Here is a 15,626-nt window from a genome sequence, read left to right as displayed (position 1 = left end):
GGCCGCGCAAAAAAAAAAAGTCTCCGACCAAACGTGAGAAATAACCAACCAGCAGGTTCTCCGTCGGCCCTCCCCCCCCCATCCCCCTCCTCCCCCCCACCCCGCCGTGTGAACTCACAAAAGAAGGAAACCGAGCTGCACAAGGGCTTCCTCCGTGCACGCAGTCTGCCGCTTCCTCGGGTTGACCTCCCCGCAGCACTGCAGCGCGCCTGGAGGTAACATCTCACAACGTCTCACATCGTGCAGCGCGCTCGTTATCTCCGCCGTGACCTACTTCTCGTGTCTCTCCCGTCGGGGAGTTGTGTGTGTATGTGTGTGTGTGTGGAGAGGGGGGAGATTGTGTTGAGCAAACGTTTTGCAATCGCGGTTCACAGTTGAGTCACCGTCGAAGGAAGGAATCCAGAGTGACTTGATGGGTACGCAGTGTCCCCCGTGGGAGAACTTCTCTCCGTGCAGCGCGCCGGTTCCTCTTCCCCCCGGTGTGGCGCTTCACCGTGCGAGGTGTACCGACGTCCTGCTCGGTCACGTGTTGCCTGAGGCATTTACATCTGGAGATGACACAACCTGAGGTCTTCTTTTCTAGCCCTTTTTGAATGTCCTAACTCATGGACATCATTTTTCTATTTTTTACTTTCTGGGCGATAATAATAATCGTATCTTTGCTTAACCTAATTAAGCCACCTCAATTAGTTTTATTAAGTTGGAAGCATTTTTCAATAATTACATAATGACTTTTGACCTCTCCTTTTTAACTGCCGTACACACTACGCTTTAATAAAAAAAAAACATGTTTCCTCCTTGACCGTAAACGCAACCCTTTAGTGTGCGTGAGCTCGTGCCGCTTTTAGAAGAACAGGTCATTCTCTTCTACAATAAAGGACCCCGCCTTGTGGCGTGCGTGCGTGCGTGCGTGACAGACCGTTCTTATTTTTAGAAACCGCGTGCGGAGATGAGCGCGGCGGTGCGCGTTCACACGCTGCAGGGCCCCGCTCGGGGCGTGCGGTGGCTCGCGCAGGCCTGCTGGGAAACGCACCAGAGACCTCGTGCCCGGGTCTCTTTCAGAGAGTCCATATTTGGGGACCCGACGCGATCGGTTCCGGTGTCCTTCCACTGCCGCCGCGCGCGGTGGGCCGAGACGCGCCCACCCGCTGTTCTCACGCACGGTCTGCGCCTGCGCGGCACAGAGGCGTGTGTGAAATGAGTGGTGACGGTGATGTTCATTTTCTATCAAAGTAAAAATAAAAACCTGTCAAAGCGAGAGCCATTGATGCAAAACGTTCACTGCACTGCGACCTTGCTGTGCTGAGCCTCTTCACGTCTTTGCTCATCTGTGTTTACGACTGGAGAGGATCCCTTCAGGCGCCGGCAGAGGACAGATAACAGATGTGTCCCTCTGTGAGCCGTGAGGCCTAATTACAGCCGACACTGATTGTTTTCTCGGGCCTCTGGATAGTAACAAGGACAGGCTCTTCTCTATCGAGTCAAGCTGACCTCTGCCGCCTTCCACTCGTCTGCTGCCCAAAAGGGAAAGTGATACGGTCCGAATTGAGACGTTTAAAAACCGAGTCCCTCTTTGTATCATCAGTTGAACGGAATGGTTTGTCATTTTGGGACAGACTTTTTCTTTTTTTTTTATTGGCAATCCTGGTGAGAGGTCGGGCCAGGTTGATACCTTAATCTAAATTTCCTCCCAAAACCTCAAACTATACCTCTGAAATAAACATACCCTTCCAGGGGATGACTCTATTCAAAATTCATATTAAGCTGAATGTGAATTTAACTGCAGTGACCTGCAACAAAAGGAGGAAAGAACCAAGCTGGAACACTGACGCACGTCAGCCATCAATAATGCAAAGGTTGGCATTTGATTTGTTGTTTTTTTTTAGCTCTGCCATCAGTGAAGCATCACTGGTCCTCCTGCAGCTGGGGAATAGGTGGTGGTTTGCCAGGCGACGGGTTGAATTAATAGAGGGGGGGGGACGGGGATGAGGACCTGAGTAGTTTCAGAAAATCAGGATTTCATACTTAAGTTTCTGCCCAAAAGTAGTGTGTAGAAGGAATTAAATATCACCAGAACTTGTGTTGTGGAGTGTCTGAGGTTACACAAACGGACCGTTGGCGTCGCTGAGTTGCAAATTGTAGTTCCTAACTCTCCTCTAGAGAAAAGAGCATCAAAAGAGGGTTTATTTTCAGTTTAATCCAACGGTACAAGTATCTGCTCAGGACGTCTATATTGGGCTCTGACGTGGATGGAGTCTTCTACACCACTTACCGACTCATATAGTTTTTTCTTTACTCCTTCAGCTCCAGCGGACTAAAGAGGAGGAGTTGGTTCGATAAGGGGGAGGTTAGAAAGAAAAAGGAGGCGGAAACCGAAACTACACAACCGAGGGTGAAGCAGAGCGAGGCAGAGAGAGAGAGAAGAGGACCAGTGAGTGATACAGATGTTCAGAGCCAGACGGCCGTTTTAAAGATGGATTTAAATGCGCTTCAAGCTCTGGAGAGAGAAAGCGTCCTGGATGTTCTTCGGAGGGACAAACAGCTGCGCGCTATTGAAGAGGCCAGGATAAGGTGAGTCCAACACACGAGGGGAACCAAAATAATTCAATGTATGTAAAAAATAAATAGTAAAAAATGAAGCGAATTCTGGTAGCAAAATCTGTTTGGTTTCTACTGTGTCTTTCAGTATATTTCATCTAGACTTTAAACCGTAATGATGACTAACTGAAAGGAAGTTTGGTTTGACTCTGTGACGTGAGGCTTGTGGCCGGTGACGCAACGACTTGAGTCAGATTTCCCAACACGTTGTTATGACAGTTTATGTTGGTTTGTCTCACCGCTACTCGCGGCCGCTGCCCGACCACCTTTCATTAGAAAAATGCTCGAACTGATTGGAATCATAGAAAATAATATAATCGTAGCACGGGTCAGTGGTGAAATATTCATATTTACTTCTGTTAGATACATTTTACTGTGAAATCACTGAAAAGGACATTTATTAAACGGAGAAGAGTTTACACTTCTGCATCAAGGATTCTTCCTTTGGCTTCAGGTTTTATACCCTAAGGTGACAAACTAGAGGTAGCTTTGTCATTCATGATTGACGGAGATGGAAGAGAAACATTGTTTAAGCAATAACCTTCACAACACGACGTCCTTTGGGGGGAAAAAACCCAGATCCCGCTTCACAAATCATCCTCTCAGCATGGGTTCATCCAGAGGTCACGCACCTTTTTTATCCACTTTTTCCACATTTAAAATTTTCCCAACAACTTTTCCCGACGAGGCTCCGACTCCTCCTGCCTCCCCCGAACTGCACGTCCCTGGTTTGAGTGTTTTCTTTGTGGGGGGGGGGAGAGAAATAGTTTAAGAATGCTTTGTCGTCACCTCAGGAGGATGAAGAGCGAGCTCCAGGAGCTTCGACGGCGAGGAGCCAAGAGTTTCAGCCGGCAGTACGGCGAGCGGACTTGCGCCCGCTGCCAGAGGCCCCTGGGAAAGTTCTGGAACTCGGGCGCAGTCTGCGACGGCTGCAGCCACCGCATCTGCAGAAAGTGTCGCGTGGGCGTGGGAGCGACGGGCTGGAAGTGCACGGTCTGCCACGCCTACAGGTGCAGTACAGCCCCCCCCACACTATGCAAAGAGAACCATCTGACTGAATGGTGCTCGGCACAAGATGACTGTTGTCTCGGGTTGAGTTGCGATACTCCATTCATGGCTTTTCACTATGATTAAAAAAAACTAGACATTCATGTGGACTCAAGTTGGGCCTCTTTAAACTCTCTTTAAACTTTGAAGTGGGCTTTTTTTTTTTTTTTTTTCAATGAGTAAAATGTATTCAATGTGAAACTGGCATAGAATGAATGTCTGTAGTTAGTTTCAGATTGTTGTTGGGCGTCAACCTCACACCTTGTTCCTCATTGCAGTAAACTGTTGCTCAGCAACAACCGAAAAAAAACGTAAACTGGCTCCAAACAGTTGAGCATTTAGCAGCTAAAGAGAAAACAACCAGTTATTGCAGATTTAACGAAAAAAGTTGTTATCCTCTTTCTCAAATGACAAAATAACTCAAAAATAAGCAGACATGATGCTTTAACTTAAGTTTGTTTTGCCCTAGATCAAAAATGTGTAATCATGAGTGCTTCTTTTCTTTGTAGGGACGTGAAGTTCAGGTCTGGAGAGTGGTTCTTGGAGCAGAGGGCGAAGAAATTTCCAGTCACCACAGGTTTGCTTGCACTCCCGCAGATATTTACTGTTTCCTTTTTTAACATTCACCTTTATTAATTAATGCTACTCACTTGATTATCCTCTTGTTCAACCGCATTTATGCATAAAATATGGACGATCCGGTCTGTGTTTCTTTAAGCCGTTTGCTATTTATTTTGGGTCTACAACTTCCATGTTTTTTCAATTTTATTCATGTTCTTCGCAGACAAATATGAGATGGTTGGGGAGAAAATATTGAAGCGCTACAACGTGCTGAGGTACGAGGAATCTTGTTTTTGAACGTTTGAATGAGATGCATGAACATAAAACACATGGTAACCATTTATTTAAATTTTTCTTCACAGTCATATATCAATTGTGCCTCCCACTCCTCCCCCTTACATGGATATGCAGTTTCCCAGCAAATCCGGGGTAAAATACTAATGTGTATCAAGCCTTATTTCATTTATTTTACATACTGATCTTTAATTAATGCTGTTTTTATCTGCAGGATCTGAAAAACTCAAAACCTTTTACCAAATCCATGGAAGATTTGATGGTGTCCTTCACCAGTCACATTAGAAGTAAGTGCCATTCAACATGGTCTTTTTTCAGAATACAAACTAAAAACTTCCAGAGAGCTTCTTGGTGAGACATTTTCAGAACTAACATGACTTCCTTTGGATGTAATCACTTCCTACGTGATGCACTGATTACACAAACCCAGCAACAACCACAACGGAACTGTCTCTGCAGTAAAATAAGGCAATGAAATAGACAACTAGTTCATCACCAGGGGGTGAACACATTTTCAATGTTCTCTTGAGTAAATTCATTTTTTCATTGTTTTTTTTATTTGCTCTGATAAAAAAATTGACTTTCATTGTCTCACTGCAGAGATCTCCACTTCTCAGAGCGACGTGCGAGGAGACCTGCTGAGAGTTGGTGACAACCGCAGAGAGTCGGCCTTCAACTACACCACCCAAAAGAGCCTCTCCGACACGGACATCAGCAAATCTCGCAATGTAAGTCCGCTGCGACGCATACGAATGAATCATCCGGCACGAGGGCCTTAAAGAGGCCTTTCCACCTTCCTCCTTTTTTCCTCAGTCCGATGAGACCACTGAACAAGGCCCTCAAAGTAGCTTCACATAGTCTTACTGGTCCCTACTGGTCCCCTAGTAAATAACTATCAATAAAGAAATTATCCTTTTTGTTTGTTTTTAGCTCTTTAAAGGACCCAGTCTCCCAAACCTGTTCAAGAAAAGCAAAGACGGTGACCAGGAAGGCTCCTCAACCAGGGCGGAAGAAGAGACCTCCTGCGGTTCTGGGTATTCTGGAGGAAATAGAGTAAGCTGATTTTTTTTTGTTGGTGGTAAAGTCCCCAAGCAACATCCTGTGAGTCATTAGTATTCTTGTATGTCACTAAAAGTAAAAAAACACAGTATTATAAGTATTCCTCCTGAACCATGATTTTATTTTTTCCCTACATTGAACTATCTCATAGAAGAAGAAAATATTGTGAAGTACGTCATGAATAGTCTTGTCAATGTCCGTCAGATGGTGTCGTCTGTCCGGCGCTTTGACACTAATCGCTTTGATTGCGTCGCCACCTTCAGGGCGGCAGCAGCAGCAGCAGCAGCATCAACGCAGACTTCGGGCTCTTTGAGGGCATCAGCACGGCAGGAGAGCTGGAACTGGCTCTGGCCTTCAACACCGACACCTCTTGCCTGGAGATCACCGTCGGGGCCTGCAGGAACCTCCCCTACGGGGACACCCGGAGGAAGAAGTGTCATCCGTGAGGACAATACAGTTCACTCTCTGCATCGTGTTCACCGTGACCTTTTCCTTTTTTGGGAGGAGGAGGAGGAGGGGGGGTCGGGCATTCTGCATCAAAACCTGAGCATCGTGCAATTTGTGTTGGTTTGCAGATACGTCAAACTCTACATGCTGCCGGGAAACGGCGGTAAAATGAAGACCACGTGCAAGAAAAACACGACTCATCCGGTTTTTAATGAAGTTTTAAAGGTAAAGCTTTATCTTTCTGTTGTAAAACACCAATTTGTGTTGTCTCGTGATGAAATTAAACAAAGGTCTCTTCTGGTTCCTGACAGCACCACATAGAGCGCCACCTGTTGTTTGGCAAGAGACTGCAGGTGTCCGTGTGGCATTCCGGACCCCTGAAAAGGAAAGTGTCTCTCGGAGAAGTCCTTGTCCCCCTGGACGGATGGAGATTCGAGGACACGGACTCCCAGCTCTTTAACTGGTACCCACTTTGTCCAAAGGTAATAACGGATGAGCTCTGATGTTGTACAGTCGAGGGGGAAAGCTTTCAACAACAACATGTGCCAATTACCGTGATCTTAAAGTTCTGGGGGCTCAATTTGTGTCCTTTTTGGGAATCTGCTTCCATGTGTTTCAAAGTTCATATTTAACGTAGACCTACAGGATTGGTATCAATCAAAATCTCTATTAGAAATAATCAAAAAATGTGTTTATGTTGAGCAAATTATTAAACTCTTTTCCGAGATTTATTTTGTTCCCACGATTTGTTGAATCTTCATTGATGAAGACAAATTGAGAATATTGCTAATTCAGACTGAACTGCAGAAAAGTAGAAGCAGTCATTTTAAAATCTGCAGGAATATAAATTTCAAATGCCCTGCAGAAATTGTTCACGTGTTATATATTTAGTTGGTATTCTACTGTTTATAATATTGAACCCAGAAGGTTTCCATTGAGGGATTCCATTTTGCGTTATAATAACTGAGTTATGGAGTTGATTTCCTTCTCTTGTATGTCTTTGTTCACCAGGCGGAGAGTCTTGATGGAGGCTCGATGGAGCGAGATGACGGAGATCTGCTGGTCGGAGACCATTTCAGCTCCAACAACCAGGGTGAGCTCCTGCAGCTCAGCTACTTTCAAAGACTGACTCATGTCTCCAGATAATTTATTCCTGGTTTATTGCCCCGATAACATGCTTTTCACTTTTTAAATGGATGCCGGCGTAGTCGATGGTTCGCACAAAAGCACTACGTGATGTCAGTTTGTTAAAGAAAGGTGTTGTGTTTTGATTGATTGTTATTATTTATTTATTTGCAAGTTTTTTTTTAAGCCACACAATGAATCTTTTTTGGTCTCTACAAATAAAATTGATTAAACTTTACTCAATTTTTAAGATTTGCATCCTCTCAGTGTTTTATTAATAAAGACAAAACCAATTTGCTCTTACAAGAATACCACAGCTCAAAATACATATCCTATGTGGTAGATTATAATATACTCTATGCGTGGTTTCATGTGCTTTAACGTGTTACAGATGTGCCATATGTGATATCCAACAATTCAATCGGAAGCGAAATGCTTTTACAGATACATTTACATAAATGCTCTATTGGAAATTAAAGTCCTACATTTAAGTATTCATTGCAGTAAAAAGAACCGTAAGTACGTGTTGGGGAGCACGGCCCCTTCCAGAGAGGTATAGAATAATTTAGTATATCATATGATTGAATATTAATACTAATTACTACATATACATTTGAATGATGTGTTTTCATACTTGCGGTACAATACTATAGTACAGTATCAAGTTTAATACATTTATCATGGGTTTTGTGTTTAACAGCCATATTTAAAAGAACAATATCTCCACTGCAAAATAAGGTGTAGATGTATAAAGTAGCAACATTTAAGTAAATCAAGTACTACATGCGCTTGGTTACTCACCACTTCAAAAACAGTGTTGGAAAGGGAAAAAACGGCATCACGTTTCGGCACTAGAGGTCAGAACAACACATCTTTTTGGAACTTCCATGACAATCCTGCAGTCTAACGCTCCACCACAAAGCAATAATCACCTAAGTGTCCTTATCGACGGAGCCAAACCCCTTCCCATTAATGCAAACACCAGACAGAACACATGCGTCAGCGTGTAAACACCTCACTGTGTGGTGTGTGTGTGTGTGTTTTAGTCTCAGGAGGACGGCAAGGTGTGTGTGTGTATGAATGCATTGTATATTGAGTGCACATGTTCAATAAGCACGAGGGTGTGTTTTATGTAGATATTTCTGTGTGTGTGTTGTTGTGACTTATTTGCAGTTCTGGACATTGGGCATTGATTGTTGGTTGTAACATGGGTGCAGTCGTGTTTCCAAATTGCAGGGTGCCATGTGGTTTTAATTTGAAGAAACGGAAGTGTTTTATTGTGAAGGGTGAAAACAGGATCTGTTCTAGTTTTCATGACGCCATCTTAACAAAAATGTAAATCAGAAAAAGTTGTATTTAGCCGCTGTGTTTTGTTCAATAAACCTGAACAACAAAGTTCAGTAAAACTACCGAGCCTCCGTCATGATTATAGAAGCTGTATCTACGTATCATTTGGTGCCGAAACCCGGGATGTAAGGACTTTAAGAACCTTTTCGAACGAAGTGAACAGCTAACGGCTCGGTTTAGCAGCCGTCATGACGGAGGGACTCGAGCGGCTGAAAAGGAAGCGGGCGACTATTCGCGCCGCTACGACGAGGCTGTTAACCCGCCTAGAGGACGAGGTGGGGAAGGAAAGACCAGATACTGACAAACTACGCGAGTTTCTGGCAGTTTTATCATCGAAGGAGGACAGTTTATTGGACTTGGACAAGGGCATAGAAGATGTGACGTCCACGGACGATCTGGACACGGAGATTTCAAGCACACTGGATTACATGGACCGCGTTCTCACTTGGAAGGTTCGCGCCACCACCGCCATCGGGCATCAGGAAACCATCAGAGACACCCCGAGAGTGCGCGTGAGCGATGGGAGCAGCGGTTCATTTACATCACAGTCCAGACAAACTGTTAAACTTCCTAAGCTAATGATAACAAAGTACGATGGTGAAATAAGCCAGTGGCAGGAATTCTGGTCACAATATGAAACAGCTATTCACAGAAATGAGGTACTATGCAAGACAGACAAGTTTACTTACCTCAGATCCTACCTGACTGGAGCAGCTGCTAGAACTATTGCAGGGCTTACAATGACAGATGCCAACTACGATGCTGCAATAGAGTTACTCCAGAGCCGCTTTGGGAGAAAGGACATTGTGATAAGTGCCCATATGTCCAAATTACTGAACTTAAACCCTGTTAAAAGATCTTCCGATGTTACAGCTTTGAGGCACTTGTATGATGAATGTGAGATCCAGATACGCAGTTTGGAGTCACTTGGAGTCCAGAGTGACACGTACGGCTGCCTGCTTTGTCCAGTGCTACTGCAGCTCATTCCGGAGGACATCGCACTCGCCTACACCCGCCAACCAAACGCGACCAACGAATGGAAGGTGCCAGAGTTGATTCAGTTTCTACAAAATGAGGTGCAAAGCAGAGAACGAGCGCTTCAGCTTACAAGACCAGGCCATGCATCGAAGGATCCGAGCCCACAACACAAGAATGTGGGTAAGCCATCCTACGCCTGCGATAAACCCAGAAAGTGGAGTGTCCCGTCAGCGACCGCCTTGCACACCGCCAGTGCCGTGCCCCGGACCTGTGTGTATTGTGACAGTAGCGACCACAAACCAGAGAACTGTTCCGACCATACAGTAAGTGCACGCAAGGATAAACTGAGAAAACTTGGACGGTGTTATGTCTGCTTAGGCCCAAAACACATTGCAAAATACTGCAGAGTAAAGGTTTTGTGCAGCCTATGCAACCGGAAACACCACTTGTCAGTTTGTGAGCAGTCTGAAGCCAAGCTAGATATTAACACTACCAATAGTAGTGAAAATACAGAAGCTGTGTTGTCGTCATTGACAAGCCCTGTAAAGGTGAAGACCAATACTCAGAACACAGTACTACTTCAGACAGTTAAGACATGGACTGTAGGACCAAAGGAGAGGAAGATAACACGCTGTCTATTGGATGGAGGCAGCCAGCGAAGTTTCATTCACAGAAACGTCGTCAGAGCCTTAGGACTCCCAGTTGTAAGGCAAGAGACACTAAATCTCCATGTTTTTGGTTCCACCTCTCCTGTAACAGAGAAACGCAATGTTGTGAGAGTTGAGCTCCAGAATATGTGGAACACTGAACAGAGACTTGAGATTGAAGCTGTAGAGACTCCTCAGGTGTGCAGTGCTGTGATAAAGGTCCCAAGCGAGCCCATTCAAGCAGAGATAAAGAAAAGAGGGCTTCAACTTGCAGACTTTCCACTAGAAGGTGCTAACGATCAAGAGTTGCAGGTGTTAATAGGAGCAGACTACTACTGGCAAGCAGTCACTGGAAAGGTCCAAAAGGTCACAAATTCACTAGTGGCAGTTGAGAGTATTTTTGGATGGGCTTTGCAGGGGCCAGTGACTACCTCCAGCGTTACAGAAACCACTTGCATGCACATAAGTTTGACTGAAGAGACCCAGATTTCCAAACAGTTACATGCATTCTGGGAGGTCGAGTCCCTGGGCATTGTAAACAAACAGGCGGAGAGCCGAGAGGACTCAGACATTTTACAAAGCTTTGAACAGACTACTACATTCGAAAATGGACGCTACCAAGTGGAGTTACCATGGCGATCTGACAAAGACCAGCTTCCAGACAACTTTAAGGTAGCAAAGAGACGTTTTGAGAGCCTTATGAGAAAACTAAAAACCGATGCAGCCTTGTATGCCAGGTACAACAACGTAATACAGGACTACCTGCAGCAAGGGATCTGTGAGGAGGTTTTAGAGGACAAAACAGTGACAGGGAACCAAGAGACTGTAAGATATTACATGCCACATCACGCTGTTGTAAGAGAGGACAAGGCCACAACTAAACTGAGAGTGGTATTTGATGCGTCCTCACATGATGCAGACAGCCCATCCCTCAATGACTGTTTGCACACAGGGCCTAATCTAAACCCAAACCTGCTAGAGGTACTCATCACATTCAGGTTGCATGAGATTGCCTTCACTGCTGATATAACCAAGGCTTTTCTTCAGATTTCCCTCGCAGAAAAGGATAAAGATGCTGTTAGGTTCCTGTGGATGCATGGACCCCCAACCAAAGACTGCAAGAATGAGGTATGTGTCCTGAGAATGAACAGAGTGGTTTTCGGAGTGTCTCCCAGCCCATTCCTGCTTGCTGCCACCATCAGAAAACACCTCAAACTATTTGACACAGAACAACCAAAGGCAGCACAGATCCTCAGTGACTCTCTGTATGTAGATGACTTTATTTCAAGCTCACCTACTGTGCAGGAAGCTCTACATGTGACAACAACAGCAAAAGACATTCTCGCTCAGGCAGGTATGGACCTCTGCAAATGGGTTACCAACTCACCTGACTTGAGAGCCATGTGGAAGGAGACTGGAGTAGAGTTGACTGGAGATACAGAGTCCTGTGGAAACGTGCTCAAAGTGCTAGGACTCGTTTGGAGACCAGAGAGAGATGATTTTGTGTTTGATCAAAAGGGACTCATTGACATTTTACGGGACAAAGAAAACACAAAGAGAAGTGTTCTACAAACATCGGCTCGCATATTTGACCCCATTGGGTTTCTCACTCCCTTTACTATCAGAGTGAAGTGCCTATTCCAAGAAATGTGGGAGAGAGGGCTCAGTTGGGATGAACCATTACCCATTGATTTGACTGAAAAATGGGAACAGTGGTGTATGGAGCTACCACTGCTCCACCTGATGGCTATTCCCAGATGGTACCACATTGAGATCCAGCAAGAGTCACACACGGTGAAGTTGCATGTCTACTGTGACGCAAGTGAAAAGGCTTACAGTGCTGTGGCATATCTACAAGGAAAAAACAAACAAGGAGAGACTGTTACAAGCTTTGTGGCCTCTAAGTCGCGAGTCGCACCCCTAAAGAAAATGACATTACCTCGCCTGGAGCTTATGGGTGCACTTATTGGAGCAAGATTAGGACACAGTTTTCTCAAACCACTGAACATGGAGAAGAGCCAACTTCAAATGTGGACGGACTCGATGATCACTCTTCACTGGATCCGCAGCTCTGCCCAGCGGTGGAAGCCCTTTGTGGCCAACAGAGTGACTGAAATACAAGGGCTCACAAACCCGGAGACGTGGTCCCACTGTGCTGGTAAAATGAATCCTGCTGACTTACCTACACGAGGTCAGCATGCACAGAGTCTTATTGAGAGCCAGTTGTGGTGGAGCGGACCAGCTTCACTGTCCACAGCTGAAAGGGAGCTGGACATTGATGATGACAATGTGGTGAATGAGGTAAACACTGAACTGAAATCTAAGTATCAGACTGTTGTACAATTCACTAGCGCTGAACAAACGGTACCTCTGTTGAACTTAGAAAGGTACAGCAGGCTTAAGACTGTGTTAAGAATCACTGCATGGGTAAAACGCTTTGTAACTAACACAAGGTCTTGTCAAAGGGTTCAGGGAGAGTTAACCTCAGAAGAGCTGATTGCAGCTGAAATGTACTGGGTAAAGGCTACGCAAGAGCGCTGTTTTAGCTCTGAAATGTCCCAGCTAAAGTCAAAACTAAATGTGAAAAGAGACTCTAAAATCAAAGACTTGAAACCATTCTTAGATGAAAATGGTCTGCTAAGTGTTGGGGGAAGACTACACCACTCTGATTTTAGTTTCAGAGAACAGCACCCCTGGGTACTACCAACAAATCACAAGTACTCTGAGCTATTGGTTCATTCATGTCATGAAAAGGTGATGCATTCTGGTGTACGAGATACACTGATTCAACTCAGAGAACATTACTGGATTTTGAGAGGGAGACAGCTTGTAAAACGCATTGTTTCAAGTTGTTACATTTGCAGAAAACTTAAGGTTAAAGCAGCAAAGCAGATTACCGCTCCTTTACCTCGAGATAGAGTAACTGAGTCACCTCCTTTTGAAGTTACAGGTGTAGATTTTGCAGGACCCTTGTATGTTAGATCTAAGGGGCAACCAGTAAAGGCATACATCACGCTGTTTACATGTGCAGTAACGAGAGCAGTACATTTGGAGTTGGTTTCAGATCAGACTACAGAGAACTTTCTACTAGCCTTAAAGCGATTCATTGCAAGACGAGGGCTATGTAAGATCATCTACTCTGATAATGCGAAGACATTCAAAAGAGCAGACAAAGATCTAAAGGAGTTATGGCAAAACATTAAAGGTTCAAAGCTCACAGAGTTTTTTACTGAGAAAGGGATCACCTGGAAGTTCATTGCTGAGCGGGCTGCCTGGTGGGGGGGCTTCTGGGAAAGGCTTGTGAGATCTGTTAAAACATGCTTAAAGAAGGTACTGGGAAAAGCCTCTTTGAGCTTTGAGGAACTCACAACTGTACTTACTGAGGTTGAGGCAGTGTTGAATTCTAGGCCTCTGTCGTATGTACATAGTGATGTATTAGAGCCCCAGCCACTTACCCCTTCACACTTCCTGGTTGGTAAACGCTTGACTTCCTTGCCACCAAAGACTTTTCTTTCTCCAGCTCAGGTGCTCACAGCAAACCGTGAGGAGCTTGGTAAAAGGTGGAAATACCAGCAGAGACTTTTGACCAGCTTTTGGAACAGCTGGCGCAGAGACTATCTATTGGACTTGAAATCCGCTCACAAAGTGGACACTCCTACTCCAACAGCACTTAAAGTAGGAGATGTTGTTCTCATTGGGGAGGACAACACACCCAGACAGACATGGAAGATGGGTAGACTCGTAGAGGTCTTTCCAGGCAGAGATGGCCTCATACGTTCATGTAATGTTTGCACTTCTACAGGCAGCGTGTTAAGAAGGCCTGTTCAGTTACTATACCCATTAGAAATAGGTTAAAGGTCAATTTGATACGTATGAACAGTTGTTCATTGGGCGGGAGGATGTTGTGACTTATTTGCAGTTCTGGACATTGGGCATTGATTGTTGGTTGTAACATGGGTGCAGTCGTGTTTCCAAATTGCAGGGTGCCATGTGGTTTTAATTTGAAGAAACGGAAGTGTTTTATTGTGAAGGGTGAAAACAGGATCTGTTCTAGTTTTCATGACGCCATCTTAACAAAAATGTAAATCAGAAAAAGTTGTATTTAGCCGCTGTGTTTTGTTCAATAAACCTGAACAACAAAGTTCAGTAAAACTACCGAGCCTCCGTCATGATTATAGAAGCTGTATCTACGTATCATGTGTTGTGTTCAGGTGTTCATCCAGACGACGTCCCATTGTGAGTGTGAGACGGCGGTGTGAACCCAGCGCTGCGGCCCCCCCGAGGGGCCCCTGAGGAGGGCCTCAGACAGACCTCGGAAACCTCATCTATGTCACTACCGCTCGTTAGGCACATTCCCACAACCTTTTTCAAGCGCTCCAATCGGTTAATGAATAGTTTGCTGATGAAGGCGCTGACATGTGGCTGAACGCAGTGGGGCAAATGGAGCGAGCGGATCTCTGAGTTGAGGACTTTTTCTTAGACTTCATCAGCCCCCAATCAGAGCTGTGGGAAAACGCGTATCCATAAGAGGGGTTGAAGGTGTGATCAACTGAGGCTACAAATAGATTTCACATCCAATTTCTCCTCAGGGCAATGTTCTTTTAGAGGAGTCAAGCGGCAAATGAAATCCCTCAAAGACACTGGGATGTGTCTCACAAAGGGAGCCAGTTCACAGGAAGTGGTTTCACAGCTTTTCCTTCTTTACAGTGAAGCCTTTCTTGCCTCAGCGAAGGACATGCTCGGTCTCTGGTTTCGAAAAAAGCAGCGGTGGTGTCATTGACCTGGAACCCTGTTAACCTCCATCTCCACTCCATCAGGGTCACCGTGGGCGCTGGTGTTTAACTCGCCAACAGGTGTTTCAACCCAGCATCAGCGTCAGAACATGACACAACTTTCATTTCACACATAATTTTATATTTATTTAACAGTATTTAAGTCAAACTTTATGAGTTTGACTTAAATACTAACAAAGTGGTTACAATTATGCACACTTTTACTTTATGTATTTCTTTGCAATAAAACAAGGAATAGTTTTTTGTCATGCTCAGAGAATGTTGTCTTTGTGTGTATAATGTTGACCATCTTAGTTTAGTGTTAGCGTGCTTAAATGTGGATATGTGCAAACCTTGAATGTGACATGAAATGCTTGTATTATATTTTAAATAAATTAAAAACTTTTCTGAAACCATTCATGCCAAAAAAGTCCACACAAAGTGATTTACAATTTAGCAGCAAAAACACAGAATGGACTGGGAAAACTTATTCATATAGGCAGATTTATAGATTTTAAAATGTATATTTTAGTTGATAGTACGCACAAAAACATGTAATGGCAGCTTTCAGAAATAATTGCCTTTAACTTTTATTTTTCCTAGTCTAGCTAAAAGTAGCATACCCAAAGGTTTTTAAGGTTACCTAATATATGACAAGTATAAAAGGTGAGATATATTAAGGCCCACGCACAAGTTTTTTACTGCAAAAAAAAAAATGCAGTTTGCCAATTCACTGAGTAAATGCTGAGGG

The 15,626-nt window shown here is 44.5% G+C and overlaps 2 protein-coding genes across 6 annotated transcripts; both read left to right on the top strand.

The window, feature by feature from the left end:
- Positions 1-101: 101 nt before the first annotated feature.
- sytl3 (synaptotagmin-like 3) lies at positions 102-15,291 on the top strand. 4 transcript variants are annotated; one of them, XM_040160727.2, is made up of 14 exons: positions 102-215; positions 2,305-2,571; positions 3,393-3,608; positions 4,155-4,222; positions 4,430-4,481; positions 4,569-4,635; positions 4,715-4,787; positions 5,101-5,228; positions 5,431-5,553; positions 5,823-6,001; positions 6,135-6,231; positions 6,318-6,488; positions 7,018-7,099; positions 14,315-15,291. In XM_040160727.2, the coding sequence occupies exons 2-14, from the start codon at positions 2,474-2,476 to the stop codon at positions 14,341-14,343; spliced, it is 1,383 nt and encodes a 460-aa protein (XP_040016661.2). In that variant the 5' UTR covers positions 102-215; positions 2,305-2,473; the 3' UTR covers positions 14,344-15,291. The 4 variants fall into 4 exon arrangements, with proteins under 4 accessions (XP_040016661.2, XP_040016658.2, XP_077949302.1 ...); XM_078093176.1 differs by lacking the exon at positions 102-215 and adding an exon at positions 1,721-1,856; XM_040160724.2 differs by lacking the exon at positions 14,315-15,291 and having other exon boundaries at positions 7,018-7,386.
- Positions 8,453-14,258, top strand: LOC144389366 (uncharacterized). Of its 2 annotated transcripts, none has more exons than XR_013453359.1 (2): positions 8,453-9,779; positions 11,151-14,258. XR_013453359.1 is itself a non-coding variant. In XM_078093177.1 (2 exons), exons 1-2 carry the CDS (start codon positions 8,667-8,669, stop codon positions 11,171-11,173), a joined length of 993 nt encoding a protein of 330 aa, XP_077949303.1. In that variant the 5' UTR covers positions 8,453-8,666; the 3' UTR covers positions 11,174-14,258. The 2 variants fall into 2 exon arrangements, 1 of the variants encoding a protein (XP_077949303.1); XM_078093177.1 differs by having other exon boundaries at positions 8,453-9,636.
- Positions 15,292-15,626: the final 335 nt, after the last annotated feature.

This window comes from Gasterosteus aculeatus, chromosome 18 (assembly GCF_964276395.1).
Source record: "Gasterosteus aculeatus chromosome 18, fGasAcu3.hap1.1, whole genome shotgun sequence".
Taxonomy (NCBI): Eukaryota; Metazoa; Chordata; class Actinopteri; order Perciformes; family Gasterosteidae; genus Gasterosteus; species Gasterosteus aculeatus.
Note: the sequence above shows the minus strand (reverse complement) of the source record. Positions and strands in the feature narration are given on the sequence as shown.